Here is a 15,633-nt window from a genome sequence, read left to right on the forward strand (position 1 = left end):
CGATGGCATGTTTTGGGCAGCTCCCCCCAAATTTCCTCCTTCTATATTTTTTTTATCCCACTGGATGTTCTTTGTCTCTCATCTGCTCTGTTCCTCCTCGTTCGTGTTTCCTGGTGTGCTTTGCAAATGAGGAGTATGCCCTCTTCCAGCTGCTGCTGGGCTTGCTGGGGTGGCTGTCTCAGCTGCACAACACCTTGCAGCTCAGCTGCAAACTGCTGAGTGAAAAACCAAGCCTCCGTGGCCAACTGCTTCAGATGCAAAAGTATCTGAGCTCCAGTGGGGCACCCTTGCAGGAGGGTGAGAGCATGCAAATCCCTGCTAATGAGCCTCCTGTGCTCCTTCTCCCTTGGCATAAATGAGGATTAGGGACAGGGGATGCACGTCTCTGCTTGGCGTGAGGTTGGGGCTGTGATGTTGCTGGGCTTGGATGCACCAGGACCCCACTCCCACCCCACTCCTTGACAGGCACACAGCTCGCTCCTTCAGTATCTTTTATTAATGTATAGAAAATGCATTAAAAAAAGGAACTATACATAGCCTAAGAGCGGTCAAGACTAAAAATACTAGTTAACAATGGTTAACAAGCGTCAATCCCATTCTCCAAGCTACATTTTCATTACAGGGTGGGGAGGGTTGTTTAATATATTATTTATTTATATTATTTATTTTACTTATGCATTTATTTGCTTTTATCTTCCCCCTCATTTGGTTGCATTGGTTTGTGTTTGAGTTCATCAGAACCTGTCCAAGGGATTTTGTTGCCTCTGTTCTTCCTTCTTATTTATGGTTTTAAATTTTTTTAAAGTAATAATCACAATTCCAACATAACAGCTGTACACAGGGGGCTGCTTGTTTGTTTAGGTCTTCATGTCACCATCCTTCTGAGAAACCACTGACACCTGGAGAGCTGCAGGCTGGGTACTGAGGTGGGTCTGGGTATCAGCATCTCCCCTGGGAAGGGCCTTTACCTTCCCCTTACCCCAGACATCTCCCCTGGAAGGGGCAAGGAGCTGCCACCACCATCTGGACACCATCAGGTTTAAGGAGGGAGGAAGGTGACCCTGGAGGGAACCGGTGGTCCCCAAGGGGCTTGATTTGGTTTGATGGCCATCCTGGGGTGCTTGGTTGGCAGAAACAGGGATGGGCTTCTTGCTTGGCCCTGGGACAAAGCCCTTCATTAGTGGGTGTAAGCATGAATTAAAGGGCATTTTTTGGGTGAGAGCTCTTTGCTAGCAGTGTCTGGTAAGGTCAAAGCTTGTGGGTGTTGCTGGGGGGCACAGGGCAGGGGGTGCATGGTCACCCCAGGGTGTGATGATGGGGACATGCCAGGAGAGCAGCTCTGGGTCTGGATGAAGGGCATGTGCTGGCATGGAGGCAATGTGCTGCATGGGTATTTTGGCTCCTGCTGTATTTCAGCAGGTCACTCTAAGCCTGTTGCAGGCACAGGGCACCCTGGCACAGGGACACCACTGCCTGACCCCTCCCCTGCAGCAGTGCTGGGGACGAAGGCGGTGTGAGCTGTGCTGTCCACACCGCAATGCTTCCTCTCTGCTTCACCTGGGGTGAGAGTCACTTTAGGAAGGAGGTAAGAGGGTGTTTAGGCTGTTACTATGCTTTGAGATGCCCACGGTAAAGTAATACGAAGATAAGGAGTAGAATCAAAGGCTTCTACCCAGCTTTTGTGTGGCTTTGACACTCTTCCAGCATCCTTCTGTCAAAACCCGGCTACTTTTGGGGAGGGCCTGGCCTCTCTCCTTCCCCAGATTATTAATCTGTAAATGCTGTCTTAAGGATCAGTTTACTAAAAGTAGTTTCTCCTTTCAGGCCTTTTTTCCCCTTCGTTTACATTGTAGTGCAATGCATGGTGGGAAGGTAGGCTTGGAGGTCTGGCAGAAATGGAAAGAGAGGGAAATCAAAACTGAGCAAGAGATGAGAAAGTCCCTTGATGTTTTCTTCCAGGATTTTGAGGTTAGAAAAACAGGTGGGTTTGAAAGGCTACAGGTGTCCTGGGTGTTCTGCTGGGTGAAGGATCTGATGTGTTTCTTCCTGCTTCATGTTATGAGATTTGGCATCTTACAGTGGACTGTGTGGTTTTCGTAACAGCTTCAGGTTCATTTTGGCATCTGGGACAAGCCTGGGCCATACGAGCTGGATGGCAGAGGAGCCACTGAGCCCAGTGATGGTTCATGTGCTGGAGCCAAGGTCTCTCAAGATGAGCATTGTGCAGGATCCAGGGTGGGTTTCTGGGAATTTCAGGCTTGTTGCCAAGACTTCGTTCAGTCTCAGTGCTGTGCTGATGAGGGATAGGGCGAGACTTGCTCTGGTTGGAGAATGAATTCAGAAAAAGGGCTTGCCCAAAGAGTGATGGAGAGTAAAGAGAGGTTGTACTTAATCATCTGGCCATTCCATAGCATCAACATTAAGCACAAATTTGCTTGAAGCTGCTGGCAGGAGCTTTGCACACACACAAAAATTATCAGGCAACGATGAAAAATGAATTTCTGGAAAATTTTATCTTGTATATGGACAGTGTGAACAAGGGACAATTGGCCAAATGACTGGGTCGTTGCTGCTGATTGATTGTGTGCCTAGGCTTGGGTTAGGTTATCACCAAGTGAATAAAAACCACCATGTGTAGATGTCTTTAAGATATTTTAGCAACTGTGTTTCACCAGGATGATGGAAAGGCAACACCCTGGTACCATGTGTGAGATCAAGGACCAGCATTAGTACATAATGGCAGCAGAAGGTCAGATATTATCTCCAAGGTTGTCCTTCAGACTTGATGATGGAGTTGTGTCAGCCAGGTCTTCTTATCCTGGTTACTGGACTTATAAAAGGGATGATAGACATGAGGAGGGAGGGAGAGATATACAGCAGTAAATCTAGTTAGAGAATAATCAGCCTTTTTGAGGATCTTCTTTTTAACTTCCTGGAAAAGTTGGCATGTTTTGATTTTTCTGTTTGACTTGTACTTTTGAAAAGAGAGTTCTTGCCTTCCACTTGGTTGTGAGTGATGAGCTCCTGTGTTTCCACTGATGTCTCATCCTTTCACGTGGGTAGATAAGCAAACAGTACCATCCAAGACAAGTGAGGAATGCCATCCACTGTCAGTCTCTGCTCCTCACTTTAACCACTGCACTGGGGTGCTTTTCTTAGGACACTTCTTGTCTATAAACTCTTGGTGATGTTGGGAAAAATATTACTCTGCTGGTCTACTAGGAGGCTTCTTAGGTTTTAATCAAGTCTATCTGCTGTTTCTTGTCAGCTTTTGGGACCTAAAACAGGGCAGGCCACTCAGGAGGCATGACATGCTGCCATCTGTGACACGGGCCATGTCCCGCGAGATCCCATCACCTGCAGTCTCCCTGATGGACCCGTTCCTCAACTAGTTGACCTGTTGCCTGATTTGATGCTGATGGGAAGAAAGAAGAGAAGCCTCATTTACAAGTAAGACGTTGCTGAGCTGCAGCATTCTTACTGCAGGTCAGACTCCAGCTTGTAAGCTGACCACTTGAAGGGCTGGACCTGTATCTAATCCTGACCTTGGGGTTAGCTATGATTTTACGTGCCAGTATGTGGCATGGACAAGGAGGCTGCGTTTCCTGCTTAATGCCCTTCTTCAGCTCTGCAGCAGTGATGAGTAACGTCAGAAAATCCAGAAGTGTGACCATGAAAGAAACACTGGCCTGAATTATAAGCTACTGCAAAGATGCCTTTATGTTGCCATCTGGAAGATGTTTCTTGAGACAAAGCAGCTTCAGTGTGATAAAATCAAACAGCAGTGTTTAGCATTTGTAATGCACCCTTGGCTGTGAACCCAGCGATAGGCTGCATTGTCCTTGGATGTGGTGATGAGTCCCTTCTCTGAGACCAGGCCAGTGACAATGGTCAGCATTGATCAGAGCCCTCAGCAGAGGAGTGACTTCAGCACGGTTGTCGTTTGGGCTGCATGGAGATGGTGTCAGTGACAAGAGAGTGCAGCCAGAGCTATCCAAAGGCTCCGTCAACCTTAAGGTGGGAGAATTTAAGGATGGGAAGATTGAGCTCATCTATTCGAGGGGAAACAGTTGATTTCCCACTAGAGAGATGGTGATATCAAGGCACTGAGATTTGTGTCCCTTTTGTGATGGCAGCGAAGAGAGATGTAGGCGAAGGAAGGAGTGGGCATTTCTCAGCTTGCACTTGTCGTCTCTTGGCTGTGTCATCATCGTTCCCTGTGTGTGCAGAGTTCCCTAAACAAAAGCACCTGGCGTCTGCCAGCTGCTGGCTTCAGGCTGGGCTGCGCTTGTGTGATAGCTCTTTTGGTTGCTGGTTCTTCTCTGAGACTCTTTGGTTTGGGACCAATGACCTCAGTGAGAGACAGTGCAGTGGCATACAGAAATAACAGGGGAAACAGGCTCTAGAGTTCAAGACCACAAGTAGTTATTTTTCTCCCAAGTCCTGTAATTTGACTCCTTTCTTCTCCGTGAAGCTCAGCATAACACAGGCAGATGTCATGCACCTGGAGTGGGATGAGTTCAGCTCAGAGGAGTGGATGATGCAGGTTAGGGCTGATGGAGCAGCTCTTGTTCCCCTATACATCATGTACATGAGGATGGCTTTGGCTGTGGTGGGGCCAACATGTGAGCTGTGGGCTCTCTAGAGTTTGTCTACATATGCAGAAATTTGCCAAGCCCTCCTGGTGTGAAAACTGGGATTGGGTTGAGCCTTGCATTTGCTCATCCTTGCTTTGTCTCCATGTATACAGTGCCTGTGCATAGGGGAGGGATGACCAGGCCAGAAGGAGAGATGGGCCTATGCCTGCTGGAAGAATTGGTGTCTACAGGATGGCATGAAGCTTGGAACCTCCCTGCCAGGAGGCAGGGAGAAGATGGGTGTCCTTGGCTGTGACTGGGGTGGAAATGGCTGCACCAAGGTCCCTGTGGCGAAGATTTCTGCCATGAGCCCTGTGGCAAACATTTCTAACAGGGTTTTCTGGGGATTTCTAAGTCTTTTAAAAAAATATCAAAAATCTGTCTCTTTCTCTCTCTCTCTTCTTGTGTTAAGGGCGAGAGTTTTGGGGTAGGGAGACTGGAAATTTGGTATTTCTCTGGGACAGGTGCAAAGCAATGAGGTCTTTCCTTTCCCACAGCCTTTGCTTGTGCTGTGGTTCCCTCCAGCATTTGTGAGGGGCAGGCTGCTATCTCAAATGAGTAATTTTTTTCCCTTTTCATATTATAAAGTACAAACAAATGACAGAAGAGGTCAGGTGGTGGGCGGCAGGAGGGAGTTCAGGTGGCTCAGAGCTGTAGGGACCGTCTCTTCCTCCCAGAGATGTTACGGTGGTTGTATGGTCGCATCTTCATTTCCACAAAGGGGATGGAGAACTCGTGGCCTTTCCAATGGTACCAGTTAATCCCCTGGCAGGAGGGAGGGAAAGGCACAGGGTAAAGAAAGACCCTAATGAGAGACTAGAGTGGGAGAGGAAGGAATAAGGGTTGACCACCATAGAGAAGCCAGAAGAAAGGTCCTGCTACACTGGGAGCAAGAAACTTTTCTGCTGCTCTGGCTTGCTGGGTTTTTCCCACTGCTCAAAGGCTCCTGATCAAATCTTATGTATGTATTTTTTAAAATGTAACTTAACAAGGTGCCAAGGTAAATGATCATGGCAGCCAGTGTGAGGCACAAAGCACCCACCTAAATGACTTGAAAGTGGTTCCTTTTGCTCCAGCTTGTGTTGGGTCACCCCAGCTGTGCTCCTGACCCTGGTGCACTGACCATGCATCCCCAGACCTAGTTTGGGCTTGCTGGTGTGCTTGGTCATGCTCCTGGAAGAAATGCTGAAGGCTTTCAGCCCAGCTCTGCCCTTACCTGACTGTGCCGGGACTCTCCGTACTTGCCATTGAGGTTGGTGCGGTGGCAATTCTTATACCACCAGGCCCCTTTGTAGGACATGGCGCAGTTGGTCACAGCAACATCATTGTCCCTGTCCTTGGTGGAGAAGGGGCGGCCCTGGTGATAGGTGAGGGAGTCCCCTGTGGAAAGAGGTGCCTTTAGGGGTGAAGGAGCCCGAGTCATCTGGTCTTTTCATAAGGAAATTAAGATATTCTGGTACATGTGGTAGCCTGTCAATCAACAGCTCAAGCAGCTGAAAGTCTGGGAATAACGTTAACTGGAATTGCTCACAACTGGTTCATATGAGGGCCTCTGCTGTCAGTTTAGGATCAGTACAGACCACAGCAAATCTTAGAGGCTGCTTGGGTTTGGTAGATAAAATGCTGTACGGGGTTCGGTTTTGAATGTCAACGTTTCAGAAATTAATTAAGTCCTAGGTATGACTATCCCTGATCTCCTGAAGCCCTGATCTGCTATGTAACTTCAGGATACTTTCAGTCTCCTTCCCTCCTGTTAGCCAAAGGGAATTTTTTTCTCCCAGAGGAGACCAAGCATTTGCCTCTTGAACCAAGATGCTTGGCTTTTTTTTCCTCCCTGTGGATAAGGGGACTTTTGGAAGGTGCATGTTGTCTTAGTTCACCAACCTTATATTCGCTCCTTACTAAGGAGCAAGAGAGCTGTTTTTGGGTGAAAGAAGAGCCAAAGTAAAATATGGTCATTATTATAACTGAGTGATGCACTTGCAGGAGACATTCTTAATAAGCTCTTTGGTGGTATCTAAGAAAATATGAAGTGGACCCATGCTAGCTGTGTGCAGTCCAGCCATTAAGAGGCTTGCTATAAAACCTCTCAGCAATGGCAAGTCTTGGCTCTCTTTGCTTAAGGTGGAGCAGAAGCTCCTTGGTTGGGTGTCTAGAAGAAGAGCTTGCATGGGGAAGGGGAGGGATTAATGTCTGCAGCACTGTTACTGGCATTTTTGGCAATAGGTTGGGTGTCCCATGCCCTGGGACTTAAGGTCAGAGCAAGTACTGTGCTGCACGCAACCAAGAGCCCTGTCTCTTCTCTTCCAGTGGCAACTACCAGATATTGTATAGGAAAATTCCTGTATCTTAGATATGGTGTGGGGTTCCTCACTAAGTACATGGCAGTGAAGTTTCGTCTGGATCATGAAGGCTTGCACTGGTCATGCCTATTCCAGCTAAAGGTGCTGCAGCTGTACCTCTCTCCCCCTCTTGGGGAAGAGAACTCCATGCCCTCCTGGCATCACCCTTCACCCACCATTTTCTCGTGGGCAAAGCCTAGTGCTGCTATATCAATTGACCAAATAGGTGTGACAGGATCCTTGCAAAACCAAACAATGTTTGGTCTCTTTGGTGAGGAAACAATGCAGAGGATTTCAGATTTTGCCATTGCTGTGGGAGGGCAATAAATACACTCTCCAGCATGACATCAATAGCGAGCTGCAGTGATTGCCAAGTGAGATGATACCTCTGATGATTGACCCGGTTATTTGAACAGCAATGCCTCCGATATTTAATATTTAATCCCCAATGGAAAATCCCCTCTGTGATCAGTGGGATTTATCAGCCTGATTTTCGTGATGGACTGCAGGAAGGCAGAAAGGTTTTGTGTTTTGCTGCTCCAGACAAGTAAGCTTTGATGTTGGGATTTCCTTCACAGTTTCAGACCCACCGGTCCCAGGATTCCCCTACTACATGCTAGCACTGAGGTTGTACCTGAAGTGCCATTGTAGTCCCCAATTCGCAGCTTATACAGGCTGCGGGAGTCGCTGATGGAGAACTTGTCATAGTAGGCATATGCTGCTTCCTGGCCGTCCCTCATGTCTATTCGCAACTCATAGCGCCCCTGGGACGTGATCTTGTGGATGTTGTCCAAGCCTGGCAAGTCAAGCAGCAAGATACCCAGTGAAACCCAGTGCCTGGATGCATTCTGTGTGCAAACAACAAAAGCTCTAGGCAAATAAAATGTCCATAGGAAATGAGAGCGAGGAGAGGAACCAGAGAACAACAGCACTTTTGGTTAAGTCTTTGTCTTTCCTGGCACTAGTGGGGTCTGAACTCTCTGTCCCCACTTAGTTTCACTTCCCTGTGGCTGTGAGAGGTGGGTTCAAGCCCCAGGTCCAGCTTTTCCATGCTGCTGAAGCTAGGGATGATCAGCTGTGGAGCCCGGGTGCTTCTTGCGTGGCACACCCATCTTTTGAGCTGTTAAGCTCCCATACAAGCCAGAGCGTGTTTACACTGCAGACCTGGTGTTGGCTCATGTTCACATTTTGGGGGAGCATGCTCCATTTCAGAGCCATGAGGTGTCTTTTGCTTACCCCTTTCCTACTTTCTTTGGGCAACTGGCTTGCTGGCCAAGGCCAGGTGAGGTCCATGAGTTGTAGATGACACCAATGCGACCTGCAGTCATCCAAAGGAGGATGACGGGTTTTGGTCCATGAAGACCCCCAGCGTACCCCCTTCTCTCCTAGGAGGAGCAAATTAGGGAGCTGCTGGCCTTCATGATGTACTTTTATGTAGTGTGCCCATAAGTGACATTCTAACATGCAGGGCAGGGGACGAACAACGGAAGAAAAGATGTCTGCGGGAGAGTGTAGAGGAACAGGGTGAGAGGCGAGGAGCCAACAGCTGGCATGGGTGAGCAACCGGTGCACATGGATCTCAGGTTTGATGCATTAATGAAAGAAAATTGGTGAAGGTCTTACCCAGCCAAAACTCATCCTCCAAGTTTCCAAAGCCCACCCGGTAGTCTGCCCACTTCCGGAAGAAATCAGTCAGCCCGTTCTGCCGCCTCTGGAAGACCTGCGGTGAGGGAAGACCACGAGAAAAACCAGTGTGAAGGAAAAGATGGACAGCCTTGCTGGACTTTGGGACACATGAAATAAAGACACTACTTTGTCTTTCCACCGTGTCTTTTGGGAGAGAAAAGTGCAAAATCCATCTGGTTAATGTTAATTGCAGCTCTGTTCAGAAGGAGAAACTGAAGAGATGTTAGGTGATGTCCAAGGCAAATCAATGTCATAATAGGAAGGATTCAGCCTTCAAGCTTTCTGCTCTACCTGACACCAGGTGCCTCTGGTTTTCTAGCATGGCATTCTGCTTTTGGCTGGCTCTTTCTGTGATATCCAAGGGGATGCTTTGAGGCAGAGTGAGATGGAGGGAAATTTCCTGGCTAAAATAACATCTGTGCTAGAAATCAGCATTTGAGGAAGCCCGTTTTTTTGTTTCAGTTATACATCTAGTGGAGTTTTGTGTAATGCCTGTAAGTAAACATCTGACATGCATAAAATCAAAGCACCAGAGCATTATTTACTTAAGCTGTCAGTCCATACCCATCAGGACAAGCAATGTTTGTGCAATTCAAAAACCAAACAGGCATTCGCCTCTAAAATGCTCCTGTGTGGACTCAATCAGGGTGATGCCTGACACCCTCCTACTGCAGGCAGTGTGAATCATTCCCTATGAAAGCTATTGGCCATTAATTTCATTTCTAGAACAATAAATCAGCTTCACTTTCAGATTTTGCTTTCCAGAAGCATTGCAAACATGTCAAATAAATCAAAGGGTATTTCTTCAAGTGTAACTATTATTACTGAAGCGTGGGCCATTCCCTATGGTGTGGGAAATGAAGCATGTGATATTAAGCCTGCTGTTGTTCCTGCACAGTGTGGTGCTTTGCTTTGCTGGTAGGATGGGGCTTGGTTACTTTCTGATGGGGACAATGCATAGGACAACTGCATGGCTACTCACAATCCATCCGCCTCCGTCAGTGGTCATGTCACAGTACACCTGCACTCGCTGGCTGAGGTCCCCATTGATGGAGATGGTGTAGATGCCGCTCAGCGTGTCTCCATTCATCAGGTGCTGGGCACAGTCCTGAGGGTTAGCAAAGACACGGCCGCCTGTGAAATTAAAGAGAAAATAAGCAAAGTTTAAGCAGAGCGATACCCTTTCCACATGCCTTGGGCCCCACTAGTTATGTTCCAGAAAAGGTCTAACTTGGCTTCTGTGGCCCAAGTTATTCTGTGAGGTGGTGGGACTTTGCATCTGCCAACAACATCAGAGGATTTAATGGAAAAAAAAGTGTGTATATATCAATCAATCTCCCATAGGTCCTATATTGGAAAGGTGCATCACTATGAATGATGAGGGATGTCACCTCTTGGATCATGTTTCTGCACCGTGTCTGAAACCCTGGGGTTTAAGCTGTCACCAGCATATTTAGACAGCTGTGAAAATACCAAAAGCTGTTCTCCTCTCAGGATTGCCAGCTCCAAACAAGTTTTATGATTTTACTGATTCTGGCGGGACTCTCCTGATCCATGCCCTGAGAAATGATGGTGGACTTCTGCTGGGCTGATTGTCATTTGCAAACTGAGCAGGAACTGGGCCGTGTGAGATGCTAGAGGTGGGCAGCATGGGCTGTGTGGCTGTGCTGCAGGTATCCTCTAATGAAAAAAAGTCTCATTTGGGGGTCAGAGTTTAAGAGAGTCTGAACTATGAGACCCCAGCATACTGGGATGTCAACTCTGGGTTCAATTTTTTTTCTCATTTAATGCAAAAGGGGGAAATCACCTTTTTCTTTGCTGTTGATCTATATGGATGATGAAGTAAATGAGTGCAGAGCTGGCAATGTGGATGTGGCTTTTGAGGGTGTCTTGGTTACTTACTGAGGAGGTGGGTATAAAGGTCATGCTGTGTGCATCCATCACAACTGCATGATACCCCATAGGACCAGGGTACAGACCCTTATCTGTTATTTCCCTCTTGGGCATATTCTCCCCACCCTTGTGACCTGAAGACTGGGAGGTCCTCACTTTGTCCAAATGATGAAGTTCCCCTATTTTTCCCACCTCCGTGATCTGTAGCGCAAAGTCTGGTGAGACAGTGTTTGCATTTTATAGTATCCAACAATGAAACTGCTTCAAAGACAACCACTTCAGGCTCCCCTGAGCTCTGCGGAGATTACTTGTTTCTTAATTTATATTCATATCTTTAAGAGCCAAGGAGACCTTGAAAGGCATTTCAAACCACTATAAATTATAAATACTGTATCTGTTTCTTCCTTTTGTCCCATCTGTATACAATTCCCCAAGAACCTTATGCAAACATGAAACAAAGAGGCCAAGCTATTAATATGTCAGAGGGAATGGAAGAACCCCGGGATGTGTACTGTTAGCAGAAGGAAGCAAAACAATTTAAATTAAGAATGGGGTTTTTTTCTTTTCTTTTTTTTTGTTGCGTCCTTAAAGACAAGTCCTTGTTCTCTGCAAAGTGGCCCGATATCCTGCCAGAGTGAACTGAATCCCAGACCCCAATTCTTTGCTGAGGGATGCTACCCATGTATTGCATTGCCTTGATGTTTGTTCCTGGCTGTTTCTGTCTCATTGATATATGGGATAAGTGGGGGGAAACTGGTTTCTTGTTGATGTCTATCCTCACCTTAAAAGCAAATTAAACTTGTGTTCGGATGCTGCATTATCTGGCCATGGTGTCTCTAACACTGCTGAGGTCCAACATTTGTGTTTAATTGAAGCAGTGCTCTCTTTACTGGACATGAGTGGGCTTCTGCTGCTTTAGTCCAGCTGAGAAGCCAGCCCTGTGCAGTTTCGTCCCTGACTCTCAAAACAGCCTCAAAGAATACACATATTTTCCCATCACCTGCCTGAATTGCACTGGCTTTATGTGCCTGCATAAAAGGCAAGAATAATGGGAAAGGCTGATCCATAGATGCATTAGAGAAGAGTCTTTTCTTTTTTCATTGACATAAATAGTTTCTATTATCTCTTAAAAGCAGGTAGAGGGACTTTTGCATGTAACCGGGATGGGGAAGTGTATCCACAGTGGATTCAAAGAAAACTCTCCTAATTGAACTGGCAGTGCAGATGGGAGGAGTTTCGGTGGATGTCATCTTCAGGCTTCTTAGTGCTTTTGAAGCCCAGGAGAAACATAGTTGGATTCAGCCCTGAACAAAATGCACTCTGACTCTTAATTGCCCTGGCCTAGCAAGGCTTTTCAAAGAGAGGGAGGGATTATATGCTTTGCATGGTTTCTAATGTGAACGGTTGCAAAGGGTGGGGGCAATGATGACATTTTCATGCAAGCTTCATTCTTGCAGGTGTAAGCTCTCTGTCTGTGAAGCTTATGGTGGCTGTGGATGCCCACCATTTGATTCAGAAAGGAGACCATTCCCGTTGCCTTAATGAATCGTGACTTTTCTAGAGGGGGAGGAATAATGAAACTAGATAAAATCAGTGGGACCAGTCCTGCAGGCATGCTGGCTTTGATATGAAACATTCAAGGTCAGGTTGGATGGGGCTCTGAGCAACCTGATCTAGTTGAAGATGTCCCTGCTTGTTGCAGGAGGGTTGGACTAGATGACCTTTAAAGGTCCCTTCCAACCCAAGCTATTCTATGATGTTTATAAGAGATCAGACCATGTCTACAGTGTGGAAAGACCAGCTGGGTGTCCCCTCACTCACTACAAGAACATATCTGTTGATAATGTGTTGTTGACTTTTGTTGGTTTTTTTTCCCCTCTATTTATGCATTTGAAGAGGGGCAAGGGCAAGGCAGAGGGCCTGATAGATGGTTCCTCATCTGAAGCTCAAATCCCCTTGCCCTGGGCTGGACCTTGTGTTTGTATTATAGGTCCTTCAGCCATTAAATTTTTGTAGCACTGTGGGTTGTGGATATTAATATACCTCTCTGTGGATTGTGGTGAAATGCTGCCTGAGGGAAAGCCCATAAAATCAGTCCATGTATACCAGCATGGTATGTGGACTAAACCTTGCCTGGCCAAGTGGACGTGGTGCAAGTCCTCACCTGTGGTGAAGGTGGTGGAGATGAAGCCACTCCGCATGGCATTTTGGGCAGCTTGCAGGCTCACGGTGTACTCTGTGGTCTCAGAAAGCCCCTCCAAGCGGATCCACGTGTCCTCAGCATCCACAATCAGCTCCTGAACATGAGTCCCAGAAGGAGGTAGACACCAAGAGCAACAGATAAGAAAAGCAATCGGTATCCTAAAGAGCAAGCGAGGCGGGAAGGGAAGCCACAAACTACTGCAGCCCTTGCTACCTGGCCAAGGAGTGTTGCATGTCTGCTTACATCCCTGGACTAAGTCAACATGAGGTCAATTAATATATTCAACCTTTTTAGGATGGTTTGGGTGGGAAAAATCTAGCTGGTTGGACACAGGACATTTAAACATTTGCAGTCTGTGTTCTCTATTTGCCAACTCTGTCAGGATTTGTGTGTCCTCGATACAGGGGATGACAGATTGCCCAAGCATTGCAGGAAGTAGAGCTGGCCAAACCTGGTTATCAGCCAGTTTTGACTCCGTCAAGTCCTGTCATGTTAGTTTTTCTGGTTGTCAGCCAATGCCACATATCATTTTATTGAACCCCTTCTGCAAAGCTATTATCCTCTGGCCACTCAGAGCCATTCACATCAGCAAAGGAAATGAGACTCTTTGCGGTGACGTATTTCTGATAGCGTTTGTAGTAGCTCTTCCAGACAGGCAGATATGGACACATTCATTAAATAATCAAATATATTGTATTGTGGGATTAATTAGCTGTCTTTACCTATCTTTCCTTTTGCAAGAAGGGCAAATGGCATTTTTAGCATCTCTGTTAATGGGATAATTTTCTCCTGCCTCAGCTTGCTTGAGTTCACAAGTTGTGAATTTGCCCTGTTTTTCCAAAATTTCCAGGCATGCTCTCTGTGCCCAGACCTGCAGGTGTGCATAAAGATTTTGCCCTAGGCAATCTTTTCCTGCTTTTTCCAATTGTTATCTAAAGTATTGTTTATGCAGAAAGTAGCATCTGCCTTTCTGGTTGCTCCCTGACCTAGTGAGCATTGTTCTTTTCTTTATTTGGTTTCTCCTGCTCATTTCTCCACTGTCATGTTATTCCTTGACTTGATGAGCCTCTTGCTTTGTGAGGACTCACTCACCTTCCGGCTGCCATCGGAAGATCTGTAGATCATGATGTAGTTCTCCATCTCTCCCACAGGAGGCACCCAGGAGAGCAAGGCACTCCGTCGAGTGACTTCACTCGCAGTCAGATTTGTTGGAGGATCCAAAACTGCAAGGGTGGATAGGGACCTGAGGAAGTACAAGTCCTCACACATAACCACCCCAGCCCCGCTTCCCAACTCAGAACACTGGGATTCAGCCTTGCAACCCTGAGCTACAGCCCAAAGCCCATCCTCCCCCTCAATTTCCAGACCTCATCACCCATCCCCAGCCTTGAACAGAACTCTGCAAACCCTCTAAAAGTTTTTCTCCACCTGCATACTCTCTGAAGGGTAACAGGTTTGAAATGCATGTACTATGGGCTCTGTCAAGTTTCTTGTAAGCAAAATGGGTTGTAGTGGTCTTCTAGACTATGGCCTTGTGCAAGAAAAAGACCTGGTCAAGGGTCATCTTGGGAAACCACATCCAGGTGAAATCAAAAAAAGGGGTGGATGCATGTTGAAAGACTGAAAATCATGGGTTATACTTGTTGTGGTTAAAATTCTGTTCTTGTGTTGTGCCCAACACTGGTATTTGCGTGTCCTTTTGGCACACAACAAATTCTACACCCACAGGTATGTGAAAAGGGCTTTGGCTTAGCCTTGCTGGCTGCTTTTCCTGGGGTGGATTTATGGCTAAGGGCATGTAAAAGGTAGTGGGGGAGGTCATTATACGTACGAGTTGTAAAGTTGGTGCTGATGGTCTGGCTGGTGAGAGGCCCATTGGTGGCATACATAGAGACTGTGTAGGTGGTACTGGGCAGGAGGTTGGTCAGCTGGTACTCCTGGTTGACTCCATCCACAAGAATTGTTTCTCTTGCAGCTGTAAGCCAAAAGAGATGATTTAGGGTAGATATTCAAGGTGGTTCTCCAAAATGTGTCAAAGGATATGACCTCACGATCAAAAGCACTTACACTGCTGAAACACCAGGAGCTATTTTGTGGCAGCTGAGCTGTAGTGGTGGTGTTTGTTCTGAAGGATGGTCTTAGTTTTCCCACAGTCCCTATATTAGCCTGATGCTTTCTTTCCCTTCAGTAGTGGCTTTCATGGCGTTTGCTGCCCTTTGAGTTTCTGTGGGATGGGTACTTGCTTGCCCCTGGACTGCTGCTAGTGGGTCAGTTAGTAAAGCAGGAGGATCTCAGTCCCCTCCTGTGTGGACTGCCATGCTCTGAGACTTGGTGAGAGGTGCTGCCAGGGGAACTGCATGGGAGGAGCTGGCATCTGAGGCTGGGGTACAGCCCTGCCACCTGCCAGATGCTACCCTCCCTAAGCAAGGGCTCCTTCCCTACTCCCACCGCAGAAGGTACCCACTGAACCCCAGGCTTTGGGATGGGGGAGAAGTGGAGGTGAGCTGAAATGGAGCCCCAGCAAAGCTCACAGCAGATGGGTGGAGGGTTTTGGTGTACCTGCACGGCGTGTGAGGACGAGGACATAGCTCTCCACCTCTGACAGTGGTGGGTTCCACTGCAGCAGCGCCTCGGTGGGGGTGACGTTGGTGGCTGTGACCCCCAAGGGGACATCCATGGCTGCATGGGGGACATATTCAGAGATTCAGAGGCATAAAAGAGACTGGGCTATCAACTGGAAGGTCTTCTTGTGACCCATTGCTCGTGGTCCTGCTTTGCTGCTGAGGCACATGTGCCTGAAGAGGAGTTATTGCTGCCCTAGCTGGAGAGCACAGATGTCACAGCTTGCGCTGCTCTGCTACCTGGTCTGCTC

The 15,633-nt window shown here is 47.3% G+C and overlaps 1 protein-coding gene across 1 annotated transcript in view; it reads right to left on the minus strand.

Annotated features, from left to right (window-relative positions):
- Positions 1 to 486: 486 nt before the first annotated feature.
- Positions 487 to 15,633, minus strand: part of TNR (tenascin R) — a 34,299-nt gene continuing 19,152 nt past the window's right edge. The window contains exons 14-22 of the mRNA XM_075096836.1: positions 15,321 to 15,440; positions 14,593 to 14,736; positions 13,854 to 13,984; positions 12,723 to 12,855; positions 9,648 to 9,799; positions 8,603 to 8,699; positions 7,614 to 7,775; positions 5,854 to 6,017; positions 487 to 5,402 (exon numbers count right to left, since the gene is read on the minus strand). Of these exons, the coding sequence (XP_074952937.1) occupies positions 5,283 to 5,402; positions 5,854 to 6,017; positions 7,614 to 7,775; positions 8,603 to 8,699; positions 9,648 to 9,799; positions 12,723 to 12,855; positions 13,854 to 13,984; positions 14,593 to 14,736; positions 15,321 to 15,440 (1,223 nt within the window). The 3' untranslated portion in view covers positions 487 to 5,282. The remainder of the gene's footprint in view (positions 5,403 to 5,853; positions 6,018 to 7,613; positions 7,776 to 8,602; positions 8,700 to 9,647; positions 9,800 to 12,722; positions 12,856 to 13,853; positions 13,985 to 14,592; positions 14,737 to 15,320; positions 15,441 to 15,633) is intronic.

Source organism: Phalacrocorax aristotelis, chromosome 6, assembly GCF_949628215.1.
Source record: "Phalacrocorax aristotelis chromosome 6, bGulAri2.1, whole genome shotgun sequence".
NCBI lineage: Eukaryota > Metazoa > Chordata > Aves > Suliformes > Phalacrocoracidae > Phalacrocorax > Phalacrocorax aristotelis.